Genomic DNA, 17,384 nt, shown 5'->3' with positions numbered 1-17,384 from the left:
TGAATCATAGCCAAGAAGGTGAAAGGGTTGGATGGGAAAGGGCAGAATGAGAAGCGATCTTGCTCGCTGCAAAGAGACACCCCATTAAGAGGTATTCGACTTTTACAGAACAGGTTATTTGTTTGAAATGTGGATGTTTGCATATATTGTAAACATCCCCTTCCCAGGGTCCTGAACTAAGTTTCACAAGCTTGTTGCCGGATTGTCAGCCTCTCCAAGCAAGTTGTATGTATTTCACTTTTATTGGCACGACTGTAGCTTTAATTTTTTTGCTGGGAGTAACTATAGATGTTTATGTTTTCAGACTTGTGAAGTTAATTTAGAAGAAGGTGATGTGATCATTGCTGCAATAGATGGTCTTCTTGATAACTTGTATGCTCAGGATATAGCAAGCATTGTATCTGACTGCTTACAAGGCAGTTTAGCAAGCATTCTCTTTCCTCCTTTGGAAAGCTCTAGTTCTTAGTTGTAAAATTCTTTTGCAGTTGTTCAATTCTTTCTCCCCATCACTAAGTGGGTATTTTATGTTCTTCTTTTGAAATCCTAAGACTAATGAGTTTTGCTTCAAAGGATAAAACCATAAGAGTTCGCTGCAAAAATAGTGATTCTTATTCATTCTTGTTCAAAACCAATTCAAAGACTCGTCCTACTTTGAAATGAACAAAGTTGAAAGAGTAAGAGCTCTCTCTCTCTCCCTCTCTCTCTCTCTCTCTCTCTCATATGAAGCAGGCTTTGTGTATATGCTTTGACAAATGCCTAGAAATTCATATGACTCAACTTTTCTGTTAATTTGAAGGCTTTAATGCTTTTTTCCTTATGTTTCCCTCTTGTGTAACTCACTGTTGAAAGTCGATAGTTTCCATCTTCCTTAATGTGTGAGTTGTGTTCATCACCATGTGATGATCTAGCATCTCTCTCTCTCTCTCCCTCCCTCTCTCTCTCTCTCTCTCTAAATACAGAGATGGCTCCTGAGTCTGAATTGCATACACCAAAGCTGAAAATTGCAGGTAATTCACATTTGTTGAGATATCCAATTTACATATATTCTTCTCTCACCGCCATTTCTTTCCAACCCAAAAGCAAATCCCACCATAATAAAGCGTCACTCTCTCTGGGCAATGGTTTATTTTCTTCTTGTTAACGCTTACTCGAATTTCTGAATAGCCATTGCTTGTTCCAAATGTCTGGTAATACAGAAGGAATATTCAGTGATAATCATTCAGCAAAACCTCATTACTAGACATATTCGAGATCACTCAAGATTGTGGTTGTTCATGCTATTACCTTGAAAATCTAGATAGAGGTGAAGTGTAGACGAATCCACCATAATTTGCCATCGATATTACGCATGTATATGCTTTGACAAATGCCTAGAAATTCATATGACTCAACTTTTCTGTTAATTTGAAGGCTTTAATGCTTTTTTCCTTATGTTTCCCTCTTGTGTAACTCACTGTTGAAAATCGATAGTTTCCATCTTCCTTTATGTGTGAGTTGTGTTCATCACCATGTGATGATCTAGCATCTCTCTCTCTCTCTCTCCCTCCCTCTCTCTCTCTCTCTTTCTAAATACAGAGATGGCTCCTGAGTCTGAATTGCATACACCAAAGCTGAAAATTGCAGGTAATTCACATTTGTTGAGATATCCAATTTACATATATTCTTCTCTCACCGCCATTTCTTTCCAACCCAAAAGCAAATCCCACCATAATAAAGCGTCTCTCTCTCTGGGCAATGGTTTATTTTCTTCTTGTTAACGCTTACTCGAATTTCTGAATAGCCATTGCTTGTTCCAAATGTCTGGTAATACAGAAGGAATATTCAGTGATAATCATTCAGCAAAACCTCATTACTAGACATATTCGAGATCACTCAAGATTGTGGTTGTTCATGCTATTACCTTGAAAATCTAGATAGAGGTGAAGTGTAGACGAATCCACCATAATTTGCCATCGATATTACGCATGTATATGCTTTGACAAATGCCTAGAAATTCATATGACTCAACTTTTCTGTTAATTTGAAGGCTTTAATGCTTTTTTCCTTATGTTTCCCTCTTGTGTAACTCACTGTTGAAAATCGATAGTTTCCATCTTCCTTTATGTGTGAGTTGTGTTCATCACCATGTGATGATCTAGCATCTCTCTCTCTCTCTCTCCCTCCCTCTCTCTCTCTCTCTTTCTAAATACAGAGATGGCTCCTGAGTCTGAATTGCATACACCAAAGCTGAAAATTGCAGGTAATTCACATTTGTTGAGATATCCAATTTACATATATTCTTCTCTCACCGCCATTTCTTTCCAACCCAAAAGCAAATCCCACCATAATAAAGCGTCTCTCTCTCTGGGCAATGGTTTATTTTCTTCTTGTTAACGCTTACTCGAATTTCTGAATAGCCATTGCTTGTTCCAAATGTCTGGTAATACAGAAGGAATATTCAGTGATAATCATTCAGCAAAACCTCATTACTAGACATATTCGAGATCACTCAAGATTGTGGTTGTTCATGCTATTACCTTGAAAATCTAGATAGAGGTGAAGTGTAGACGAATCCACCATAATTTGCCATCGATATTACGCATGTATATGCTTTGACAAATGCCTAGAAATTCATATGACTCAACTTTTCTGTTAATTTGAAGGCTTTAATGCTTTTTTCCTTATGTTTCCCTCTTGTGTAACTCACTGTTGAAAATCGATAGTTTCCATCTTCCTTTATGTGTGAGTTGTGTTCATCACCATGTGATGATCTAGCATCTCTCTCTCTCTCTCTCCCTCCCTCTCTCTCTCTCTCTTTCTAAATACAGAGATGGCTCCTGAGTCTGAATTGCATACACCAAAGCTGAAAATTGCAGGTAATTCACATTTGTTGAGATATCCAATTTACATATATTCTTCTCTCACCGCCATTTCTTTCCAACCCAAAAGCAAATCCCACCATAATAAAGCGTCTCTCTCTCTGGGAAATGGTTTATTTTCTTCTTGTTAACGCTTACTCGAATTTCTGAATAGCCATTGCTTGTTCCAAATGTCTGGTAATACAGAAGGAATATTCAGTGATAATCATTCAGCAAAACCTCATTACTAGACATATTCGAGATCACTCAAGATTGTGGTTGTTCATGCTATTACCTTGAAAATCTAGATAGAGGTGAAGTGTAGACGAATCCACCATAATTTGCCATCGATATTACGCATGTATATGCTTTGACAAATGCCTAGAAATTCATATGACTCAACTTTTCTGTTAATTTGAAGGCTTTAATGCTTTTTTCCTTATGTTTCCCTCTTGTGTAACTCACTGTTGAAAATCGATAGTTTCCATCTTCCTTTATGTGTGAGTTGTGTTCATCACCATGTGATGATCTAGCATCTCTCTCTCTCTCTCTCCCTCCCTCTCTCTCTCTCTCTTTCTAAATACAGAGATGGCTCCTGAGTCTGAATTGCATACACCAAAGCTGAAAATTGCAGGTAATTCACATTTGTTGAGATATCCAATTTACATATATTCTTCTCTCACCGCCATTTCTTTCCAACCCAAAAGCAAATCCCACCATAATAAAGCGTCTCTCTCTCTGGGCAATGGTTTATTTTCTTCTTGTTAACGCTTACTCGAATTTCTGAATAGCCATTGCTTGTTCCAAATGTCTGGTAATACAGAAGGAATATTCAGTGATAATCATTCAGCAAAACCTCATTACTAGACATATTCGAGATCACTCAAGATTGTGGTTGTTCATGCTATTACCTTGAAAATCTAGATAGAGGTGAAGTGTAGACGAATCCACCATAATTTGCCATCGATATTACGCATGTATATGCTTTGACAAATGCCTAGAAATTCATATGACTCAACTTTTCTGTTAATTTGAAGGCTTTAATGCTTTTTTCCTTATGTTTCCCTCTTGTGTAACTCACTGTTGAAAATCGATAGTTTCCATCTTCCTTTATGTGTGAGTTGTGTTCATCACCATGTGATGATCTAGCATCTCTCTCTCTCTCTCTCCCTCCCTCTCTCTCTCTCTCTTTCTAAATACAGAGATGGCTCCTGAGTCTGAATTGCATACACGAAAGCTGAAAATTGCAGGTAATTCACATTTGTTGAGATATCCAATTTACATATATTCTTCTCTCACCGCCATTTCTTTCCAACCCAAAAGCAAATCCCACCATAATAAAGCGTCTCTCTCTCTGGGCAATGGTTTATTTTCTTCTTGTTAACGCTTACTCGAATTTCTGAATAGCCATTGCTTGTTCCAAATGTCTGGTAATACAGAAGGAATATTCAGTGATAATCATTCAGCAAAACCTCATTACTAGACATATTCGAGATCACTCAAGATTGTGGTTGTTCATGCTATTACCTTGAAAATCTAGATAGAGGTGAAGTGTAGACGAATCCACCATAATTTGCCATCGATATTACGCATGTATATGCTTTGACAAATGCCTAGAAATTCATATGACTCAACTTTTCTGTTAATTTGAAGGCTTTAATGCTTTTTTCCTTATGTTTCCCTCTTGTGTAACTCACTGTTGAAAATCGATAGTTTCCATCTTCCTTTATGTGTGAGTTGTGTTCATCACCATGTGATGATCTAGCATCTCTCTCTCTCTCTCTCCCTCCCTCTCTCTCTCTCTCTTTCTAAATACAGAGATGGCTCCTGAGTCTGAATTGCATACACCAAAGCTGAAAATTGCAGGTAATTCACATTTGTTGAGATATCCAATTTACATATATTCTTCTCTCACCGCCATTTCTTTCCAACCCAAAAGCAAATCCCACCATAATAAAGCGTCTCTCTCTCTGGGCAATGGTTTATTTTCTTCTTGTTAACGCTTACTCGAATTTCTGAATAGCCATTGCTTGTTCCAAATGTCTGGTAATACAGAAGGAATATTCAGTGATAATCATTCAGCAAAACCTCATTACTAGACATATTCGAGATCACTCAAGATTGTGGTTGTTCATGCTATTACCTTGAAAATCTAGATAGAGGTGAAGTGTAGACGAATCCACCATAATTTGCCATCGATATTACGCATGTATGAGGAACACTGCAAATTAAAAATCATGACTACTAGCAAGCACCTCCATGGAAACAAGAATCACAAGGCAATCCCTTATAGATGGCAATAGCCATTACAAGACAAATCACAGAGATCCGCAAATGTGAGCATCGGCATGTAGGTTCCAGATCCAAGTGGTAGTATTGGGGCCTGAAGGCTTGACAACTGTAGCCGATTGTTGTCGCTAACAGAAAATCGAACCTGGATCTTTGATGCACGCACACCACTCAAACCACCTGAAAATCCTACTCATGCTTGCCCGATACATTCATTTCAATTTTTTTCTAAATGGCCCATATAAATGTGAAGAAAATGAGCTTCAAGAAACCTGAAATTATGACAAAGTTTGCGCCATTATGACGCTCTGCATGAAAAAGTAAGTTTAAAACTATGAGATTTTTTTTGAGGATGATCTTGAGAGATATGAATGGTTCACTAAATTTTGCTCAACAAATTCTTAAGAGAATAAAAAACACATAAAAGGATACTAAAATGAAGCGTAACATGTTCGTGTGTTCATTGGAGTTCTTGCTATGGAATATGTAATAACAAGGAGAAGGTGGTTTGAGAGGAAAGTGATACCAGAGCTCTTTCCAAGAGTGCATGAATGAGATGATGATTCAGATAAGATGAGCATGCGTCTTGGGCATAAGGATTTGAACAAGGGAAGTTTCGCTAGATTTCTACAGTGATCTAGCCTTTTTTCTGCTGAAAATGAAAAGGAAAACCTCCTAAAACTTAACATTACTTGTCAAAAAGGAAAACCTCCTAAAATTTGGCTGGTGAGGTTTTGTATAAGGTTCCCACTTTATACTATACAAATAAGGCACATATCTAAATTTTGCCGGAAGACGTAGTTTCGGTGTCGGAAACCTTCTCATGATTTGAAAATCTATGTTCAATACTAATTATGAAACTCTAAATTCAAAAAACAATAAAGATTGAGTAGATCTATAAACATTGAAAAATCTTGAAAATAGACGGTCCAGATAACTTGTTACAAGATGCACTATTTTGAAGACTTGAAATTATTGTTTTCTTAATATCTATACATATTGAGGTTGAGATGATGATCAATTAGAGGGTTTTGCAGCTTCAAAACACCCTTTTCTATCAGATTTTTGAGGTGCACCTCACTTCTATAGTATAAAGTTACAACCTTATATATACTCATAAATGTTGGCTTTCCTGGAAATATTAATATGTCATGAAGGATGATAAAGAAACTTTGGATTCCTTGTAGTTACTCCCATGGGGATTTGGGGAGAAATCTAAGCCATGTCAACAGCGAATAGTATTTAGTGTGTTTAGTGAAGCCATGGGCATTTATAGAAGTTTCAGAACACTTGTACACAAGGCATTTGACCTTTCATTCTCATCAATGAAAATCAGTTTTTCATGGCATTAGAAGGACTAGGAGTTTCAGACCTGTTAGAAACATACTTAGGTGATGTTTAAGACATTCGGAGGTCATTTTTTCGCAAAGATATGGAAAAAAAAAATGAATTTATATTTTAATGCGACAATATATAACACCATTCACATTTTACACCATTGTGGATTAAGTTCCACAACTCTGTGTTCTATGATGCAAGCATGGAAGTGAGTCTCAAGTGAAGGAAGACTACAAACCAGCCATCCATGTCCTTGATCCATTTAGCATTAAATCATATAGAAATAATAAGCCGAATGCATTGGTTACATATTTAACTAATGCGAGTGATTGTAGGCATTGAATAGCATAAATTGTCTACCACTGACACAGGATGAGATATTTGGAGTCTTATTAACTGATTTAATAAGAAGCCAATTCATTGTTCACTTGAGAATACCTTACGAGTCCTATGCTGCAAGCCTGGATTAAGTTCCACCACTATGATTTGTGCCTGCCATGTCAATAGTTCAAGGCATTCCTGTTCCCAAAGGTTTGTATATGGTTTGCCTACTTTGATACCATGATAGACCAGATAAAATTGTATTCTCATTACTGGAATGAGAGGTTGAACCCCATGTATATAAGTACCAGAATGCAAGGACTAAATTAGCCCTTGGGGTAGAAGACAATATGATATAGCGATACAGATCAATAATACAAACTTGTCCTTGAGGCACACTCCATAAAAAGCACCTTAACAATATTGCAGAGTCCCACCATCAACGAGTAGCCGGCGACGCTATTATCACATGTCTTTTTTGAACCAACTTGCTAAGAAATACAACATCGGACATTGGAGTTCTTACAAAGTGCAAGGAACTATGAATTTATATTACCTTTCATGGTTCCTTACATGAACTATGAATTTATATTACCTTTCATGGCTCTTTACATGAATTGTTATAATGACATTCTACAGGTCCATGGCTCTTTAGATCCTCATTCTTTGAAGCCATCAATCATCATCATCATCCGAGTCTTATCCCAACTATTTGGGGTCGGCTACACGAATCATGTTCTGCCATTCCGCTCTCACAAGTCCCAACTATTTGGCTTATTTAGATCCTCCATCTTTGAAGCCATCAGCCAATATTATATAAGTTATAGAATAGGGCCAGAAAACCATTATCTTGCAGAGTACATTTTTGTGGCTACCAGCCAATGTCCCCCTAGTAAGCTTGCTTGATTAATAAATAACTGCAACTATTTTCCTCTTCAATACAGCTCCTCCAAGAAATCAGCTATTTTCTAATCTCCAAGGGATAAATTCCTCTTCGCATATTCATAGACATGTTTATTTAATGAGCTTCTTAGTGAAATAGACCCCAGATATTATGTCTTTCATGCTGGTCAGGACTCATCCACAAATACCATCTATGAGTGCATTATATGCGGAGGCTCCTTCCATATTGTTGACTAGAAATTCTTGTCTGTATGTACTGTACTTAAAAATATCAGGGTTCAAGGAATCATGATACATCTCTAACAAATCCATTGCCTCCTCTGTTCTCCCTGCCTTCTTAAGACCATTGACCAGTTTGGCGCACGTTAGAACATTTAGGTGGCACCCTCTCTTTCCCATTTCTTTGCATAATGTCAATGCTGCTTCCATATTGTCTGCCTTGCAAAGCCTGTTAATCAAAGTTTTATAGGTAACAATATCAGGGCTCAAGCCATTATGGTACATCTCCTCTAACAAAGCCATTATGTCATTGGTTCTCCCATACTTGCTCAGACAATCTATGAGTGTGTTATATGTGACATTGTCTGGGTGACACCCTCTCTTTTCCATGTCCCTACATAATTCCAATGCTAATTCAACATTATTCCCTTTGCAAAGGCCATTTATAAGGGTGTTATATGTAATAACATTGGCATTGAAGCCATTGGAATACATCTCATTTAATAAAGTCATTGCTTCCGCTAGTCTCCCCCCTTTGCTAAGACCGTCAAATAGGGTATTATACGTAACAATGTCCAGGTGACATCCTCTCTTTGCCATTTCCTTACATAACATTAATGCCTCTTTCAAATTATTGGTTTTAAAAAGCCTGTTTATAAGAGTGGTATATGTTACAACATCTGGATTTAGATCATTGTTGTACATCTCGTCTACTAAAGCCATGGCTTCCTTAATTTTACCACGCTTGCTCAAACTATTTATGAGCATGGTATATGTGACAGTATCTAGGCGGCACCCTGTCTTCCCTACTTGTCCACAAAATCTCATGGCTTTGTGATATATCTCCTCTAACAAAATTGATGCTTCCTGCTTTCTTCCTATCCTGATAAGACCATATAGAAGTACCGAGTATGTACCAACATCTAGGAAAATCCCTTTCTTCCTAATTACTCTGTGCAAGTCTAAGGCTTCTTCTATTTTATTGGCTCTGCAGAACCCATTTACAATAGAGTTGTATGTGATCTTATCTGGGTTTAGGCCTTTTTGGTGCATCTCCTCTAAAAATTCCATTGCTTCTGCTATTCTTCCATCCTTGCTGAGACCATCTATCAGTGTGGTATAAGTGACATGGTCAGGATGGCACCCTCTCTCTCTGATTTCTTTGCACAAAGCCAATGCTTGTTCCACCTTATCGGCTTTGAAGAGCATATTCATAAGACTGGTATATGTAACAACATCAGAGTTCACACCATTGTGATGCATCTCATCTAACAAATTGATAGCGATCTCTATTCTCCCTTCCTTACTAAGAGCATCCATGATCGTATTATACGTGACAATATCAGGGTGGCACCCCATCTTTCCCATTTTTTTCAGCAATTCCAAGGCTTCTTCCACATTATTCACTTTGCAGAGCATGTGTATGAGAGTGGTATATGTTACAACATCTGGGTTCAAACCATAATGGCACATCTCCTCTAACAAAGCCATAGCTTCCTCTATTCTCCCATCCTTGCAGAGGCCATCTATGAGGGTGTTATAGGTGAAGATAGTTGGATGACACCCTCTTCTCCCCATTTCTTTGTGCAATGCCAAGGCATCTTCTAAAGATTTGGTTTTGCACAACCCATTTATAAGAGTGTTATAAGAAATGGCATTAACTGAAAGTCTCTCGTTTTCCATCACATACAAGAGCTCCATAGCCCTAGCCACTTGCCCCTCCTTGCAAAGGCCCCTCATAACAATAGTCAATAGTGTAACAGAGAGAGGGTAACCCATTTTGAGAATGAGACCAACAACACCAAGTGCAAAGTTGGTTCTTTGGACATGGCAAAAACACTTGACTAAAGTGTGAAGAACACTAATATCAGGTGATATTCCAGCTTGAGCAATGGTTATATACAGGGACAGAGCTAATGCCTGCTGCCCCACTCTAGAGAGTGATTCCAACATGAAATCACAGGTAGAGAGAGAGGGTTTGTGAGTGGGGTGGAGCAGAATACCTGTGAAGAGAGAGAGTGCCTCTTTCAAGCCACCATCTCTCTTATTTTGGCAGCAATTTACAATAATTCTCTCTAACTCTCTGACTTCTGTGAAATCAGAACTCTTTCTCCCAACAACAGAGCAAAAGTTACAGGAAAGCTTGTGAAGAGAGAGAAAATAGCAAGGTGGGTAGTGATATAACAAAGAATGAAATGGTGGGAGAGGGCAAGAACTAGAGAGTCCACAGAGTGATAGAGAAATAAGAGTTCTCATCTCAAAAAATTTCATATGCAGCAAAGAGCAGCGAGAAAAGTAGACGGGCATACCTATTTCATGCGTGCGCGGCGTCCATTAATCTGTGTGTAATGTGGTTTAACACAGCGGAATGGATGGGAAGTAGTAGCAGTGGAACAAAGCATGCGTAGAGGGAGAAAAGAGAGGTTTTGTAGAGAGAGAAATAGGAAGGTGGGTGGAGAGAAAGTTCAGGGCCTAATCTTGTTGATTAAAAAGGGGAGCAGTAGACCGTAGAGCTAGAGAGACAAATTTGGAGTTTGGAAGAGAATAGTGAGAGAAGACCCTGGTCTTCTTCTTGCGTGGGAAAAAGGAGGAAAGATGTAAGGAGGAGCCTGAATCGGTTTGGCATCTGAAGAAATTCACGCTCATGTCAATTTAGGGACGGCAGTCGACCTGAGCAGGGTCCGGTTCCAGGTGTTTGGACCCAGCAGGTCGACCCAAAGTGGGTCTAGTTCCGCCACATGGTTTGGATCTGTTTCTATGTGTTGGACTCGGTCAAATGATTTGGACCTGATCCCACCCGACTTGACCTGGTATGTATAAGTACAAAATGTATGAAATATATCTAAAATATATATTACAAAAAAATATAAAATATTTTTTTTTTTTTTTAAGACCCAGACCTAAGTTAGGTTTGGCTAGAAGTGTCTTGAGCTTGACTTAGGTGCAGGTCCCCCTTAGACTTAGTCGGGTTGGGTGTGAGTTAGGGTTGACCTGGACCAGACGCAACACAACCCCGTGCCACAGGTACTTATGTTCCCTTGAATATTCAATATCATAGTTTTTTAATATTTTATTTCTCTATTTTTTTTTTTTTTTGGGAGTGGTATGCACAAGGTCCCAATTGTAAACAATCCAATTAAAGCGTACTTCTAAATTTTGTTATAATGTAATTTTGGTATAAATTTTTTTTGAAGAAGGCTTGAAAATTTATATTTATTTAATGAATTAGGAAAATTACAAAAAAAAAATTCTCAAAACTAGCCTTTTATACAAGTTACCCCCTTTGTTTTCTCACTTTTTACCCAAAGGATATTTTCTTAGCAAAACCCCCAACCTAAAAAGTAAAATACAAAAAAGTCTAAAGTACCCTCCTATACTTTTACCCACACCTCTCTTTTGTCTTTCCCATGAAGAGGCGGTTTGATGTATTTTATGGCAGTTCGGCAGTGTAATATCGGTTCAATAAATAATATTGACTGTCCGATCGTGGCAGTCTGGCACTAAAAAAGAATGGTCCGGTAATAGGCCCATGTGGTTCGACACTACCAAAGAGCGGCTCGACAATACGCTAATGCGGTCCAACAACAGGCCCATGCAGTCTGGCAACTAGCCCAAGTGCGGTTTGGCAATGTCAAAGAGCGGTCCAGCACTTTTTTTAGTTTAACAAGGTCCGGCAATATCAAAGAGCAGTTTGGCAGCCCATGTAAGCCCATGTGAATGTCCGGCCAAAATTAAATTTTTATGTACGAAAATAGTATTTTCATAAAAATATATATATATATATATATATTTTTACTTGGGGGGTATTTGCTAGAAAATTGTATTTTGGGGGAAAAAATGGGAAAAAAAGTTTAGTTGGAGTGAACTTGTATACAAAGTTTAGTATGAAGAGTTATTTGTAATTTTCCGAACAAAATTTTAAACTCTAAAATGGGTGCAGTTCGTATAGAGCCGAGGCTCTAAACAATCAAAGTAAAGCCCACCTTCAAATAGTATTGAGAAGTGTGGTTTCAATATTGAAATTTTTTACGATAGCTTTAAAATATAATTACATATTTAATTATAAAATTTATAGATTAAAAAATAGTGTCGATCGAGCAGATCCATGAAAACTTGAAATTTTTTGAAATTGATGGTAAAAAATTGTGTTATAAGATGCATTATTTCCAATACATAAAATCTAGTTTTTTCTCATATCCATGCATCTTGATGTCAAGATGATCGATTTGATTATATTTGAGCATCACAACAACCTCTTCTAATGATATTTTTGAGGTGGGCTCTAATTTTATTGTTTAGAGCTTCGGCTCTATGTAAACCTTTTCCCTCTAAAAATGGTTCGAATCAGTTAGATCTATAAACACATGAAAATCTTGAAAATAAACGGTCCAAATAATGTATTGCAAGACAAACTATTTCTTGGACTTTAAATCCTTTTTTCCTTCCATATTCATACATCTCGATGTTGAGATGATCAATTAGAGGGTTTTCCAATATCCAAACAACCTTTTATTGTGGATTTTTGAGGTGCACTTTTAATTCTACATTTTAAGGTTACAACCTTAAATGATTTTTTTCCATTTTTTTTCTTTCCCATTCAAAATGCCCTAAATTTTGACATTGAAAGTTGAAGTTGAAACTAATTGCCTAACTTTGGATTCTAAAGATATGAAGTGCTCTCGGAATTCCAAATACTCCTGCGAGCACTTTGTGCTTTTAAAGTCCAAAATCTAGTCACTTTGACTTTTAAGGTTCGAAACTCTGAAGATCTGAAGTGATTAGACTTTAGACCTTTAAGGTTTGAAATTTTAAAAGTCTGGAGTGACTAGACTTTGGACCTTAAAGGTCCAAAAGTTAACTCCAAAGAGCACTTCAAACCTCCAAGATTTTAAGTAACGAGACTTGGGGCCTTCAATCTTGAAAGATTAATGTCATAGGGAAAAAATTTCTTCTGGACTTTGATCAGAAGTCATTTTCACTTGAAAACCTGAATGGGGACATTTAGCTAGAGAAATAAGTAAAAAGGGTATCAAAATCAAAAACAAAAACTAGAAGGTCTCAACTTAAGTATGCCTCAAATATTGTCTTTCGAGCTCGTCTAGCTGATGATAACACGCATGTTGACACATCTACTGAGTTGAATGTCAAACTTTGTTCTATAGATGGTGAGCTCCTTCATGATCCTACATTTTACAAACAACTTATTGGCAACTTGATTTACCTGACTATCCCTCGGCCGGACATTGCTTATGTTGTTCATCTTGTCTGTAAATTGTTGAGTGCCCCTCGTTCTCTACACTTGCCAGCCCTTTTCGTATTATTCGTTATATTTGAGACATGCATGATTGTGCTCTGTTGTTTTCTTCATCTTCCACTCTTGAGTTTCGTACTTACTTTGATTCTGATTTTGCAAGGGACACTACCGATCAGAAGTCTACTACAAGTTTTCTTATTTTTCTTGGTGACTCACTTATTTATTGGAAAAGCAAGAAGCAAAAATATGTTGCTCAGTCCACAACTGAAGCTAAGTATTAAGCCATGGTTCAAACAACGGTAGAGATTGTTTAGCTTCGTTGGTTATTAGATGACTTGGGTGTGGAATTTCTGCTTCTACTCCCATATATTGTGATACAAAAGTGCGATTTATATTGCTAGAAATCCAAAATTTTATGAGCGCACCAAGGACATTGAAGTAGATTGTCATTTTGTTCGACATGAACATTTAGCTGTGAGAATTTATTTACCATATATTTCATCTTCTACACAACTTGCAGATTTTTTCACAAAATCCCATAATGCTCTTTATTTCTCAAGCCTTGTTTTCAAACTCTCACTAGTTTGCTTCCAACCATCACGGGTTTGAGGGGTAGTGTGAGATTGTATATTCTTTTTTTATTTACTTTATAGAAAAGGCTGTATTTGGATTTTTTTTCTTTTTTTTTGTATATCATATAGGCCATATGATTTTCTTTCCTTTTATGTATAACACCTATATATATATATATATATATATATATATATATATATATATAATGGGATTTCTCCTAGAGCTTAATAGAAAAACATAGCTTTCTCATATTTCTCACGAGAACGATGTAACTATTCATGTACTCTTCTATAATTAATGGTAAAATTTATAGGAAAAATTGTTGAAAACCCCCTAAACTATACTTCTAGACACTCAACCCTCCCTTTTTAACTTATACGTTAAAAATGGCGTTTGCGTAGGTAGTCCGGCATTTTGTAGGGGCGGTCCGTTGTTTTGCGTACTGTAATAAAATCACTCTGGCGTTTTGATGCAGTTGTCCGACAATGTATGTGCGCGGTCCGGTGATATGTTTGCTATAATATGGGCAGTCCGGCAATTTGAAGTAGTGCTCCGGCAATTCACTTACTTGAATGGGGTCAGTCTGGCGTTTGCAATGTGCGGTCCGGCATGTGTTTGTGGAATGATGTTAAGTCCAGCGTTTCACAGCTTCATTTCGACGTTATGGTCAAACTATTCAGCACTAGGAGGATGCAGTATGGCAATATCTTACTGGTGGTCCGACATAACAGAACTTCGCTCCGATGATTTTACTATTGGAGACATAAGTCTAACATTTTATGATCTCGGTCCGACGTTTTAGATATATGAGTAGGGTGGTCAGGCGTTAGTAGTCTACGGTCTGGTGTATCACTGTCTAAATAAGCAATCAGGTATTGTAGAAATGCAGTCCGGCATATGTCGTAAGTCCGGCAAATAACAACCGCAGTATGGCGAAAGTATTATAGGGGTCCGTAAAAATGATTTATTCGTACGGTGAAGGTATGGGAAGAGGTATTTTCGTCAAAAAAAAGGTATCACGTTTTGAGTTTGCGGTATTAGTTACAAAAGAGTTTTTGAGAAAAAGAAGTGAGGAAAGTTTAAAACGGGTAGAGTGTTTAAAAAGTATATTTTATAGAGTTTTAACAATTTTCCCAAATTTATGCAGGATGTCAACCTTACACCACAGGGGAAATATGCAATAAAAAACCCATCGAAAAATGCTTTTACTTCATATGGACGCCATCAATGCGCCTCCTCCTTCTCGGGTGACCTCCTCACCCACTTCGTTCTCTCTCTCTACACCACCTCCTCTCCTTGCTTCTCTCTCCTCTGTAACCAATACCTCTCTCTCTCTGAGGTCATTTGGACGGCATCAATGCTCCATCGGGTTACTCCTCAACCTACCACCATTTCTTCGTTCTTTCTCTATCACTTCTCTTTTTCTCTCCTCACTTCCTCATCTCTCTACCACTTCTCTCGTTCTCTCTCCACCACCTCCTCTCCTCGCTTCTCTCTCCTATGTCACCAACACCTCTCTCTCTTGGCTCATTTGGACGCCATCTCCTCCTCCTCCTTAGGCCACAGCCTCATCACCAACACCTCTCTCTCTCTCTGTCTTGGCTAGGTGTGTAACGTGCGATATTATGATGGCCCCCCTTTTTTTGCCAAGCAATGGAGTAAACAATACATGATGCGTTCAGTACAAAGATATGAGAGAGAGAAGTAAGCAATTCCTAATGTGTTCAAGGCAAGATGGGAGAGAGAGGTCAACAATTCCTACTGTATTCAGTACAAGATGAGATAGACAGAAGTCGAACAATTCCTACTGTGTTCAGTGCAGCAACGAGAGAGAAAAAAGTAAGCAATTCCTGATGTGCTCAGTGCAAGCATGAGAGGAGACCAACGATGTGAACCAAAGAGAGAGTGAAAGAGGCACCAAATTCCCTTTCACTGTACATAAACTCTATCTCTCTCTGTGGTTTCTTATTCTCTCTTTTTTTGGTTTCTTACCATCTCTCTCCCTGTATGCAACGTCTTTGGTTTCTGATCATTTTTATAAACTCTGCACACTCTCTCTCTCTAACTTTTTTATTTTTATCATCTTCTCTACTAGAGACGCTATCCCTCTATGATGGCACAATTTCTTATTCTCACTCCCTCTGATTTCTAAACTCCTCTCTCCCTCTCTCTAAAATCTACTCTCTCCCCCTCTAGTATAGCGCTCATTTCCGTCTTTCTCATCCTTTTTGCTCAATCTCAGGGTGCCCTCTCTCCTCCTGCCCCTCTCAATCCCAAACAGAACCTCCCTCCTCCAGTCGAAACTACCCCTAACCTCCCTCCTCCAATCCAATTCCCAACCTGAACCTTCCTCATCCGATCCAAATTATTATACATTACCCAACTCATGGGTGGCATTGAACTTTAAGGTGGTTCCTTGCCATTTCAAAAAGTATTGGGCGCTGCCTAGGCGGACTGTTAGAATCTGGGAGGCGCAATAGAAAAAAAATTTATATGTAAAACTCACCTTTATCCCCATTTTTTATTTAAAAAAACTAAAAAATACTGCTTAAAGAGGGGCATTTCGGCTCTTAGGTGAGCATAGGCTCTAGGAGGCACCTAGAGGCATTTCTGCCCCTGAGTGAGCTGCCCTAGGAGGCACCTAAGGCTGGGCGCTAACCCTAAAGAGCACCTAGGGCTGGGTGCTAACCCTAGGGGCGCCCTCCTAGGTGGGTTGCCTAGCACCTAGGCGACCGCCTAGGCCTGGTGAGGCTCTCAGGTCTTTTAGACCCCCTAGGTGGCCTGCCTAGGTGCTGGGCGATCTGCCTTGTAGAGCATGGTTCTTTACTTCGCTGGTTGGGGTTAGGGTAATCATGATCATATATATGATTGAGTTCAACTTTCCCCGCCCTTACTATCAAAATGTCTAGAAGATGCACCCAACACTTTTAATCTTTGTTATACTTTTTCTCATTTCAATGATATCTCCTGTTTGTTATGTTATTCAATTAACCTAGGTTATATTTTTTTATCAAATATATGAGGATATCATATATGGATCATCTGATGTATGTATATGCTCCATTATTTGCACTTTAAATTTCTGTGTTTTGGCTTGAAGTATTTTTGCTAGGATGAAATAACAAGAGATTGTGTAATTGTTCTTTTTTATCCTGTCTTACATAATATATTTTTCTTCTCTTCCCCGTTCTTATCTTTTCAACCACATTCTTTCTTTCTCCTCTTTTCACCCCACTCATCTGCCTATCCCCTCACTTTCTCTCTCCTTTTTTTCCCTCTGTTGTGCTTTGCTTCACTTGGTGACTAATTTCAGCCTCGCATAGCAAAATACGTCAACATCTTCGCCTTCCCTTCTTTCTCCTCTTTGCCTCACTTCTCTTTGACGACAAGCTTATCAAATCATCTTTTCCCCCCTCCTTTTTATGAAATGAGCAAAAACCTCTTATTCTCTCTCCCCTCTCTCTCTATAACCCATCTCTCATAATCTTTTATCTGCCGAAAAAAAAAGAAGAAAAAAGAGGTTTATCAAAGTTCTCTCTTTCTTATGTCTATTCTCTCATTTTCTTTATCTTTCTCTTGCCCTTCTCCTATTCTTCTTAGACGGTCCTTAACCTTTTTAATCCGACTAAGCCCCCTCTTTCTTCAAGTTC

The 17,384-nt window shown here is 38.2% G+C and overlaps 1 protein-coding gene and 2 long non-coding RNA genes across 4 annotated transcripts; all 3 read right to left on the bottom strand.

Annotated features, from left to right (window-relative positions):
- Positions 1 to 995: 995 nt before the first annotated feature.
- Positions 996 to 2,954, bottom strand: LOC148782738 (uncharacterized). Its single transcript, XR_016053003.1, has 2 exons — positions 2,517 to 2,954; positions 996 to 2,416 (listed from the first exon to the last, which is right to left on the bottom strand). It is a non-coding gene; the product is annotated as an uncharacterized LOC148782738 (long non-coding RNA).
- Positions 2,955 to 3,459: 505 nt separating this feature from the next.
- On the bottom strand, positions 3,460 to 10,697 carry LOC110008525 (uncharacterized). 2 transcript variants are annotated; one of them, XR_016053002.1, is made up of 3 exons: positions 10,217 to 10,697; positions 4,981 to 5,434; positions 3,460 to 4,880 (listed from the first exon to the last, which is right to left on the bottom strand). It is a non-coding gene; the product is annotated as an uncharacterized LOC110008525 (long non-coding RNA). The 2 variants fall into 2 exon arrangements; XR_002283483.2 differs by having other exon boundaries at positions 4,678 to 5,434.
- LOC18448817 (uncharacterized) lies at positions 6,715 to 10,221 on the bottom strand. The gene has a single exon (XM_006858872.3). The coding sequence runs from the start codon at positions 10,212 to 10,214 to the stop codon at positions 7,863 to 7,865; it is 2,352 nt and encodes a 783-aa protein (XP_006858934.2). The 5' UTR covers positions 10,215 to 10,221; the 3' UTR covers positions 6,715 to 7,862.
- Positions 10,698 to 17,384: the final 6,687 nt, after the last annotated feature.

Source organism: Amborella trichopoda, chromosome 3, assembly GCF_054954075.1.
Source record: "Amborella trichopoda isolate Santa Cruz 75 chromosome 3, AtrichopodaSantaCruz75HAP2 v2.0, whole genome shotgun sequence".
NCBI classification, from domain to species: Eukaryota; Viridiplantae; Streptophyta; class Magnoliopsida; order Amborellales; family Amborellaceae; genus Amborella; species Amborella trichopoda.
Note: the sequence above shows the minus strand (reverse complement) of the source record. Positions and strands in the feature narration are given on the sequence as shown.